This window comes from Chrysochloris asiatica, unplaced genomic scaffold (genome assembly GCF_000296735.1).
Source record: "Chrysochloris asiatica unplaced genomic scaffold, ChrAsi1.0 scaffold00004, whole genome shotgun sequence".
NCBI classification, from domain to species: domain Eukaryota; kingdom Metazoa; phylum Chordata; class Mammalia; order Afrosoricida; family Chrysochloridae; genus Chrysochloris; species Chrysochloris asiatica.
Genome location: NW_006408522.1, coordinates 35,567,056 through 35,578,608, shown reverse-complemented (window position 1 = coordinate 35,578,608; position 11,553 = coordinate 35,567,056). Strand labels below are relative to the sequence as shown.

The 11,553-nt window shown below is 46.5% G+C and overlaps 1 protein-coding gene across 1 annotated transcript in view; it reads left to right on the top strand.

Annotated features, from left to right (window-relative positions):
• Positions 1-3,199: 3,199 nt before the first annotated feature.
• SPINT1 (serine peptidase inhibitor, Kunitz type 1) overlaps positions 3,200-11,553 on the top strand; it is a 12,969-nt gene continuing 4,615 nt past the window's right edge. The window contains exon 1 of the mRNA XM_006831760.1: positions 3,200-3,668. Within this exon, the coding sequence (XP_006831823.1) occupies positions 3,209-3,668 (460 nt within the window). The 5' untranslated portion in view covers positions 3,200-3,208. The remainder of the gene's footprint in view (positions 3,669-11,553) is intronic.

Here is an 11,553-nt window from a genome sequence, read left to right as displayed (position 1 = left end):
TGGGACCTTATCCAGAGAAGCAGCAGCACCAGAGATGGAGGTAGAGATGGGGGCATGGAGGACTCTAGATTCATCAACTAAGAAGAGAAGGACTATGAGCTGGTGGCCAGGAGCAGACTTGCAGAATGTGCCCTTTGGATATGTAATTTATTATATATGCCTGAGTAGGTTTTTTTGTTTTTGTGTTTTTTTAAAAAAAGCTCAAGTGGATAAAGAGAAATACTTTTAACTGATGGTATATGGAGGGGATTATAATCAATATAATGAAACAAGTTATATGAATTGTTGAATGTGAAAAAAAAATGTATAATCAACTTGAGTTTATTGCAGAAATGCAAAGTTGAGTCAATGGTGAAAAAATGTATTAGAGTACGTTGCCATACTATGACATTTCAATACATGCAGAAAGCAATTTTTCATAAGATTCAATACATACTTAGAATTTAAAAAAACAAAACACCTTCTTACTATACTTCTGAATATATTGGTCCTTGGAAACTCTATATAGGGTTGCTATGAGTTGGAACTGACTTGACAACACCTAACAGCAACAAATAAATTAGGTGTGATGTCCTGAATTTTCCAATGTCTCTTCTAGTCATAGTCTGCTACTTCCACCAAACAACATTTCTTCCTTACTGGGGCCGGGTAAGAGAAGGTGGGAGAAAATACTGACAGGATGACATGATTCAGCTGTGGATGTTAGTCAACACGTATTTTAGGGTCACAAAATTCAATCTATAACAATCACTTTCAACTCAGATGATCTTACAATCTTTTCCTCTCATGTATAGATTTTCTTTCTATACCTAAGAAGCAGCATAAGGTAGTGGTATTCAACAGTTCCAACACATTTCATTTCATGTCACTGATTACAGTCCTCACAGTATGACATCACTCATCCCACTTCCTCCTTGTGCTTTCTGTTTCCATTCCTCCTCCTTTCCTAACACTTCTGGACTTTATTTTTAAGTAAATGTTACCCTTTTGATATCAAATGATTGATTCTTTGAAAGTGTGTGTGTTTCCCTAGAGTTATTGATCCCCTGAGAGACCTATGTATCGTTTGGTTAAAAATTGGGCCATGGGGGTAAGTTCATTTCCAGACCTGAAGGTGGAACCTCCAGATGAAGTCAGAATTGCAGGTGCTATAAATGTTTAGGAACTGAAATAATAAAGTTGGCCTGCCTGGACTCGGGTCCCTGCTCTGCCACCTAGCTGTGACATGACCCAACAAGTTAGTTACCTGTCTCATCTGTAAAATGGGGATAAAAATAGTGTTTTCTTGGTATGTTTTAAGTATGAAATTAGGTAATTTGTGGGAAGGGCTTGGAAACGAGTAATGTGTCGGTGAGTGATAAATGTAGGTTTCTGTAATTGGGTGACACATACACAAAATTCCAGTGTTAGAATCCTTGTATACTTATTAGAGATACAGTGGGAAAACACAACAAAACCCTTTACTACCAGTAACTGCTCTGTTCCTAGCATATGACGATTACCCATGTCCACCACTATGCCAGGGGCTCTGGAAAAAGCACAGAAAATCCAAAGTAGAAAGACACAGATCCCAGACTCCCACTTCCAACACCCACAACGTGGGAAGCTGTGGGATCTTGTGGTTCAGTAAGTTAAAAGGTCAAAGGGTTAGCTGCCCTAGGTGAGAAATTGGGAAAACTGTTCCCATTGGTTGGAGAGTGTTAAAAGACATCATGAAAATATGTGGTGTTTTTGTTTTTTTGAGGAGCATAGGCTGCACCAATCTCGCTCTGAAGAGAATGATTTTTTAAGAGAGGTTCTGCATTCAGGAAGCGCAATGAGCTTGGCTTCAAGGATTCCACGATTCTCTGAAGAGCATTAACTCGGTGACTTTGATGAACTAGAACTATTGAACTTCTAAGCCCTAAGCCGGATGAAACTGGCAATTTCACTTGGGAAGCTCTTGACCAGGAAAGGAGAGGGAACCTGAACTCCAAGGAAAGGGTGCAGCAGACCAAGGAACGGTTAAGAGAGGTTAGATTCCATTTCGACAGAGACAGGAGACTGGAATGTAAATTTTAACAAGAGATGAGGAAGGGCCTCAAACTACTGTGGGTAAAGCAAGGAATCCCGGACTCCGGAAGCAGTCTCAGTTTCTCACTGTGGCAGAAAGAAGGGCTTCTCGATGTTGGCAAAGATAGTTAACACAAGCATCCTGGATTCCCGTAATCAAAGGTTCTCTACCAGCAAAGAAAAGGAAATGATTTCCAGAAAGTAGGCGAAGTAATTTGCATCGGGCTTCCCTCGCTTCTCTTCCCCCAAGCCTTCTACAAGCGCCCCAGGCCAGGGGTTTGGAATGCCTTCCCGGACAGGAATAGGAGACTGGAGGTAGCTGCCCTAGAGCGCTGGACCCTTGAGTGTCTGACTTCTCAGGGCATCCGAGCCGTGTCCCGGCCTCCAGGGATCGAGGTACACTTCTGGGGCGCTGGGCTCGACTCGGTGGAGTCAGTGTAGCCCGAAGGTGCTCGGCCAGAGACAGATGCCTACAGGCCTCGGAGCCCCACCGGGACCAGCCTGTGGGGTGGGGGCGGAGGCGCAGGACCGCCAAGCAGGCCCGCCGGAAGCTTGCCTCCGGAGGCCGGGTCCAGACGCACCGGGCGGGGGCGGGGCCGGCAACCCTGGGGTTAATGTCCGGCCCCGCCCCCGCCGCTCTGACTCAGTTTCACCAAATACTACCTAGAGGAGGTGGCCGAGCCCCAGCGCACCGGACACCGGTGCGGAAGCGGCGGCCGGAGACGAGCTGGAAGCCGAAACCGGAACCTTGGCGGACCCGGCCCCACCCCGCTCACCTGCACAGGTAACCCGCACCCCGGAACGCAAGGCAAAGCGGGCTCGGAGTATGTTTGGCCTTTTGTTTTGCGCTCTTGCCTGAGTCCGCGTGTGTGAGTTTCTTAGTTGTCCGTCTGATCGTCCGTCGGGCGGTTGGTCACCAGATTGTGCGTAGGATGGCCGGGGCCGCAAACACACCTCTCTCGCGAGGTGCGGGGTGCTCCCTGACCGCTCACTTCCTCCCGGCCGACCCGCCTTCCTTAAGGTCTCTTCGGCTGATCAGGTGTGTCTCCTCCTTGTTTCCTTCCCTCCCTCAGGCCTCAAGCACTCTCCAAGTCCAGAGGCCCGCACAGTGAAGGTGACCCCCTACGGGAGGAGGGCGAGGGCCCCCGGGAGGACGATGGCCAGCGCCCGTCTCGCTCAGGCTCTCATCCCTGTTGCCGCCGCGGTGTGCCTCCTGTGGGCTCTCGGCCTCCGGGGCATAGAGGCCGGGCCATCACCCTCGCCCCCCGGGCTGCCGGGGGGAGCCGCGTGCCTGGATCTCTTTACTGCCGGGGTACCTGCCTTCGTGCTCGACACTGAGGCCTCGGTCAGCAATGGGGCCACCTTCCTGGGCTCCCCCACTGTGCGCCGCGACTGGGACTGCGTCCGCGCCTGCTGCGCCACACACAACTGCAACCTGGCGCTCGTGGAGCTGCGGCCCCACGGCCTGGAGGATGACACCCCCTCCTGCTTCCTCATGAACTGCCTCTACGAGCAGAACTTCGTGTGCAAGTTCGCGCCCAGGGAGGGCTTCATCAACTACCTCACGCGAAAGGTTTACAGCAACTACCGGGACCTTCAAACCCAGGGCTTTGGAGGTATGGCGAAGGATGCTGGGATGGTTGGGTTTGGAGAGATTCAGAAAAGGGGCTAGCATATGGAGTCCTGGGGACAGTGAACATCAGAAATAAGCTGAAGAAGAGAGTCGCCGCCCCAAGTCCTTCTCAGAAATAGGCAGGCTGTATAAATAGTAAATTGAGGAAAGGGGATGTGCTTGAGAGGATGACATTTTACAGTCTGAATTTGGGATGTTCAGAGGAAGACCTTCAGCCAGGAGGTGTGTGTAGGGAAGAGTGGAGACAGCTACCCAGGATTTCCTGGCTTCTGGTTCTGATAGGCTGAGCCTGGGAACCAGCTGTGACTAGTAAGGTGCCTCTGGCCAAGCACTGTCCTGGGTACCTTGAGGCCTTGTCAAATGAACCTGCAGAGGACGGTCTCCTCCACTGGCTAGTTTGGGACTGGTTAATATCATACTGTTCCCTGTCTACCAGGACATAGTTAGCTGTTTAGTGGTCTGGGAAAGGCCACCAGACTCCAGAGACTAAAGAGCAAGCCCCAGGCAAGCCCAGTCTGAAGCTAACCCAAATCCAAGAGAGTGAAGGGGGTTGTTGTGGGCACAGTAGCCTAGAGGCTCTGGGGTGGGGAGGGAGGAAGGCTGCTGGGTGACTCAGCTCACTTGGTATGTATACCTGGTAAGGGAGGGATGTCAGCTGTCCTGGCAGGTGTGTGTGTCCGTCTATCTGTTTGCGTGTACCAGCTGACTTCTAGAATGAACCAGGCAATACTCTCCCTGCTTAGGATCTGGTAGCTAAGCTATCCATTTAGTTTACCTTATTTACCTCCACAGATAAGGGTTCAAAGTGGGGCCAGGGCCCCTCCAGAGACCTTTACTTGCTGCTCTGGCCATGTAGACTCCAGCACAGGGGCAGGTGTCAACAGTTCATTTCAGCACTTTGGTTTACTGAATCCTGCCCCACACGTTCTCTCACTGGGCTTCATGACACCCTCTGAAGAGGGAGCTATTAGTGGTCATTCCACTTTCTAGATCAGGAACTGTCCATAGATGGTAGACCTGGGAATTCAACCCATGGTCACCTCCAAAAGACCTGTATTGTTTTTTCACATTACACTACTTACCTAGTAGAATCCTAACTGGCCAGTACTGGACTGGGGCTATTTTACAAAATGAGGAAGGGTCTTTCCTATCAACTCTTTGACCTTTTCCTGAGCCAGTCCCTCCCTCAAACTGAAGGTCCTTATTTCTTTCTATCCTTCCAGTGACTCTCCTGTGTATCTGAGGAGAGATGGGATGAGATCAGATGAGGGGGCCACCATCTCTGGGCCAGGCTGGGTCCCAAGCCCCGCCTGCCTAGGACCAGAGCCTGTTCCTCTGGAATTGGCAGATAGTGTAGGTGGTAATGACTCTAATTGGCCTGTTCTGCCTGTATCCTTCCTGCTCTAACAGAGGCCCCATGGGAGTTCTGCTCCAGGGCCAAAGCTCCAAACTCTGGGGTCTTATCAGGGAGCTAGCTGGACTTGGACCACATGGCCTTAGGGCCAACCTTTCACATCTGGAAACCTCCAGGACAGGGCTGTTTGGCTCATGAAGGTGGAATGGGGATTTCCTGGGGCAATTCCGGAGCTGTATAGGGCCTGGGCTGTGCTTTGGAAAGTGTAGGAAGCTGTGTGTATGTTAAGGATTTTGTTCTCAGCTGAGTCCCACTAGAGAGATTGGATATGGCTAAGACCAGGAGTCCTGGTGTGGCACTGTGGGTTAATGCGTCAGATTCCAAAGTTGTTTGAACTGCAAGGTTGGTGGTCCAAGCTCACTAGCTGCTCCTTGGAAACCCTATATAGGGTCGCTATGGGTCGGAATCGATGACACTTAACAACAAGACCAGGGTAAAGCCATCAAGACATCCCTTAGATGCTGGGGAGTGAGGAAAGCAGGCTTGAGGTGAGGCAAGCAAGAGGAGGTGGGTGCTCAGGCTTCTAAACCTTTGATTCTTGTGTCAGGTAGAGAAATCCTCCCCAGGAAGATTTTGTTTGTTCCCTTTTATCTGCCTGTGGCCAGGCCAGTTCAGTCCAGATTCCTGAGGCTGGAGGCTTGCTCCTTCCTCCTCGCCCCTTTTTGGCCTCCCATCTCTTTCTTTTGGAGGAGTGGCATTAGAAGGTGGAGTCTGTGTTTCTCCAGCAGCTGGGGGATGGGCTGGTTTTATTGCCACTGAGCCCTTTGCTCTCTTGGGGATTAGGAAGAGGAAGTGGTAGGGCAGGGCATCTGTCCCTTGGTCCTTAGATCTGAGACTTGAGAAAACAGCTGTGTTCTAGTGTATCACTGCCACTTCTACCCTGGGGGCCTGGTGGGGCTAGCCTTCTGCTTTGTTGTTGTTAAGGGCTGGCCAAAGTAGGAAGGAACAGAGTCCTTCCAGCTCAGTGGCCCCTTGTAATGCCTCTTGGCCCCCCTCACTTTTTTACCAGTCAAACCTCTGGGGTTGGATCAAATCAGGCACTTTCTTTCCTGTAAACTCCTGAAACCCAGTTTCCCTTTTAACATTTTTGTAGGCCTCCCTCTGTACCAAAGTACTTGTGTGGCGCAAATTATTAAACCCTTAACTACTAGTTGAAAGCTTGGTGGTTTGAACCTACCTAGAGGCATCTCGTTAGACAAGCCTGACGATCTGCTTCTGAAAGATCACAACCTTGAAAACCCAGTAGAGCAGTTCTACTCTGCATACATGGGGTCACCCTGACACAGAATTGACAGATGACAACTAATGCCAACTCTGTACCATTTGACATTTATGAAAACTCTTCTCTCTCTTTACTCTGCGGTCACTCTTGTGTTCTGGTCTTCCCCCCTCTGTGACTCTTTGAGCCCCCTACTGGCTCTGCTTTTTCTGTCTCATCAAAGAGGAATCCCTACTGGTAAGGAGATAAGAACAACCAGCCTCCTACTGGTTGTTCTTATCTCCTTACCTTCCATTCTTCCGGTCTACTCTACTCACTCTTAACACTTGAAATAACTCTGTAGAATCTCTTTTGAGGGCAATTACACAGTATCTATCAAACCTTTAAATGCACATAAACCTTGATGCAGTTAACTTCTAGGGATTCATCTTACAGCTGTACTTAATGCATGTTATTGACTGTAATATTGTTTATATAGTAGCAAAGAATTGGAAAGACTATTCATTAGCACATCTTATAATTGATTATTGCAATCAAAACTAAAGCAGCATAGTTTAGTTCTTGTTGTCAGGTGCCATCGAGTCGGAACCAACATAGTAGCAGAAAAAAGGAAGGATGGAAGTGTTAACTTATTTAACTTAACAGGGAAGGTAGAATGGTTAAATAAATTATACAGTGGAATACTATGCAACAACAAAAAAACGAGAAATTGTCTATATATTGTTAGAGAATGATTTTCAAAATATACTTAGGGAAAAAGAAGATGAAGAACTCCAGAGAGTCACAAACACATACAATTGATGAAAGTAGATGCCTCTAGAACAGGGGTAGGGAATGTCCGGCCTATAGGCTGCATGGTTGGTTATGTGCTGTGTAGTTGGTTCTGACTCATAGAGATCCTCTATAGAGTTTCTGAGGCTGTAGATCTTTACAGGGGCCGAATGTCTTATCTTAAGTTGACAATTTTACATGGCCTGCGAATGATGTTATAAATTTTGACAGTAAAAATTTCCCCACCCCTGCTCTAAGGAGCTCTGGTAGCGCGGTTACAAGTTGGGCTGCTAATCTGTAAAGATTTACAGCCTTGGAAACCCTATACAGGGTCACTATGAGTTGAAACTGACTCCATGGCACATAACCATCACTACCACCACCTCAGCTGTAGAGAGAGGAAACTGGAGGGTTAAGAAGACAGGACTTAATTTTCACAACCCTTTTGTATTTAAAATGTTTTCATGTCATGCTGAGCTAAGGAAAAAGAACAATCCTTGGTTATAAAAGCAATCAAAAGCACACCTCTAAGCAGATGGATGGTTTGCAGCATGCTCTTTCAGAGAGAGCAGAAACTATGGAGATAGTGTTGTTTTTTAACTGATCTGGGTTCAAATCCTTACTCTACTTATTAGTAATTGAGAGACCCTGACCCAACCATTCAACTAGTCTAATTTTCTATTCTCTAAAGAAGGCTACGAATACAGTTTAGGCTTTGTGGGCCATACTGTCTCTTGTCACAATTGGTCAACTCTTCTGCTTTTATACAGACATTCCCTGGGTTGCCTGTAACCCCAGAAAGCCTATTATATTAAAAAATTGAGATACATACAATGATTTGTCATGTACATAAAAACATTATAATTACTATTAGTGTATTATGTTAATGTTTTTGTGTGTTGAAGTTTTTAATTTTTTTTATACATAGAAAGGTACACAATCGACTAAGACAAACATTTGACCCACCTTAGATGTGAACAGTACCTACTTACATACAAATTTGACCTAAAGACAGATGTAGGAATGGAACACATTTGTAATCTGGGGCTGCCTGGGAAAGTAACCTTAGACAATGTATTTAAAAAAAATGTGTGTGGTTGTGTTCCAATTTATGGAGACTGAAATGTGAATTTCATATCATTTTCACATGCTGTAAAATATTTTCCTCCTTTTGATTTTTTTTCTTTCAGCCATTTAAAAATGTACTAGGCAGTAGGTCAGATTTGGCCTGTGGGTCATAGTTTCCCAACTCCTGAAACAGGCAATGCATGTTAAATACCTAGCACAGGTTCTCTGGATGGTGCAGTTAGGCACTTGATTACTAACTGAAAGGTTGGTAGTTCAAACCTACCTAGTAGTACACCTCGGAAAACAGGCCTGGTGATTTACTGCTGAAAGGTCAGCCTTGAAAACTCTATGGAGTGGTTCTGTTCTGCACACATGGGTCATCATGAGTCAGAACTGACTCCATTGGACCAACAACAATCACATGACTTGTAATATCACAACAGATTGAATGCAGATTCTGAGACGCTAAATGATCTAGCACACTGGCTTCACAGATTGTAATAAATGCCACTCCAGAGCTGTCTCTACCACTGGCCTCTCTGGAGTTCCTACCACTTCTCCTACTCAATGCTGGTCAGTTCCTCTCCCAATGGTCTTCCCTTTCTCAAATCCAACTTCTGTGTGACTGAATGCACATGTTCCCTCTAAATTGCTTTCCCTTCCACTTGTTCCCTGGCTCTTCCTCCCCAGTTCCCATCAGGCCTAGCAGCCTGAAGTTTTCATCAGCATTGTTGGTCACATCCTCCTTTCCATCAGCCAAGGAATGGATTGCACCTGTTGTGCCTGCCCTGCACCTTTGCAGTGTCCCACTCACCTCCCATCCCCTTAGGAATACTTCCAAAGGGGTTGGTGAACTGTTGCTGCCCCTGTCCCATGGCCACTCCCTTAGGATTCTTGGACCGTACATCTAGGAGGACAATGTCCAGTGCAGCCAGAATTCTGCTCCACTGTCCAAAGTCAAATGTCTGTTCCCAGCCTGTACCAAAAAGCAGAAACAAAATCTAGTTGTTAAGTATTAAAATGTCATTCCTGCTGTGGGCCTAAGTTCAAATACGATGACCTACATCTAAGGTCCTTTGAGGTCTGTCCTAGCCCAGCTTATCTCCTTATGGTCCATGAAGCTAGCCTTGCAAGTTTCTAACTCTTTCTGTGGTTGATCATGTTTTCTACCATCATCAGGAACACCACACATTCTTCCCCACAAGCAAACACAAAAGCATCCCTTCTTCCTCCTCCAGAAAGCCTTCCCTTATTGTCCTTGCCTGCCTGTGGTGTCTCCCTTCGCTGAATGTCCATTGGCTTGTCCATGTTGTACATGTTGTTAGGGTTTTTCTGTGCTTTTATCTCCAACTAAACTGCAGTCTCCTGAAGGGAATTAATTTCCTGTAGCTGCTGTAACAATTGACCACAAATGACTAAAACCCACTGCCATCAAGTTGAATCTGACTCATAATGACCCTATAAGACAAAGTAGAACTATTCCATAGGGTTCCAAGGCTATCAACCTGGACAGGAGCATATAACCTCATCTTTCTCCTGAGGAGCAGTTGGTAGGTTCTAATTGCAGCCTAATGTGTAATTCACTGTGCCACCAGGGCTCCTGAAAATTAGGGAGTGTAAAATGACAAAAATTTATTCTCTCACAGATATGGAGGCCAGAAGTCTAAAATCTCCCTCCAGAATCTCTCCCCAAAGGTTCTAGGGGAGGACCCTTCCTTGCCTGTTCCAGCTTCTGGTATCCCTTGGGACTTATCTCGATCTTCATCTTCACTTGTTTTGTTCCTCCTCTTTGTCTTCTGTCTTTTATAAGCACACTGGTATTGGCTCTAGGCTCATTCGGGAGTCCTGGTGTGATGTTATAGGGTAAGCACTGGACCGCTAACCTTAAGGTCGGCAGTTCAAACCCACCAGCCACTCCTAGGAAACACTATATAGGGGTTGCTGTGAGTCAGAACTGACTCAAAGGCACATAACTTCTAACTTCCTCAGATAAACCAGGAGAGCTCATTTCGAGATCTTTTACTTCACTGCATCTGCAAAAGACTTTATCCAAAGAAGGTCTCAGGTCTAGATATTAGGATGTGGCCATATACTTGGATTTTGGGGGGCCACCATTCAACCCACTACAGGCAAGAATCCTGCTGTATGCATTTCTCCTTCTCCTAGCTCCTATCCGTGAGTGTGGAGAAGTCTCAGGGATAGAGTCTGTTGATAGGTGGTAGAAACACCGTGTTCCCTGGGCCCCATGGGTTTGCCATGTTGTTGCCCAGAGACTGTGTGTATAGGCCCTATGCAGATGGTTAATCAGGGGCCTCCCCTAGCCTCCGGTCAGCAGGGTAAGGGGTGATGGGTTTAATCACATGCTTATTTCTTTGGCTTTCTAAAAATATTGTACTTAAACTTTTTTAAAGCAATGAACACAGCCCAAACCAAAATACTGAATCCACCACTGTGGAGTTGATTCTAATTCCTAACAACCCAATGTAGGGTTTCTGAAACTAACAATCAGTCTTTACAGACAGCTTCATCTTTTTCCCACAGAGTCGCAGCCCAGTGCTTAACCCACAGTATTACCAGGGCTTCTTTAATTCTCACAAAACTGAAAACCCTCAGCCATCAAGTCTATTCTGACTTATAGCAACCCTGTATAAGTAGAGGGTAGATCTGCTCTGTAGGGTTTTTCAAGACTGGAAATCTTTTCTGGAGCAGATAACCTCATCTTTCTCCTACATAGCAGCTGGTGGGTTTGAACTGCTAACCTTGAGGTTAGCAGCCCAGTGCTTAGCCCACAGTTTCACCAGAGATCCTTTAATTAGCACAACTACCTGCTTATTACAGAAAATAGGAACAAGCCCCAAAAAAAAGAATCTGCATGTTGTATGCATTGAGTCAGTTCTGAGCCATAGCAGCCCTGCATGACAGAGTAGAAGTGCCCCATGGGGTTTCCTAGGCTGTAATCTTTATGGAATCACATTGCCAGATCTTTTCTCTTCTCTTAGGTAACTGCTGGTAGGTTTGAACTACTGACCTTTTGATTAGCAGCCAAATGCTTTGCTTAATCATTGTGCCACCAGGGCTTCGTATATATTGTGTGTCCTTACATATATGAGGGACGAGTCCCTTGAGAAGGACATCATGTTTGGTAAAGTGGCAAATCAGAGAAAAAGAGGAAGACCCCCAACGAGATGGATTGGCACAGTGACAGCAGCAATGGGCTTAAATGTGTCAACGATTGTGAGGTTGGCACAGGACCAACGAGGCAGTGTTTTGTTCTGTTGGGCGTAGGGTCGCTGTGAGTCGGTATCATCTTGATGGCACCTAACAACAACAGTAACAATAATGTGTATATATGTATATACATGTTTGTGTGTGTGTGTGTGTCCCCTTCATCTGATG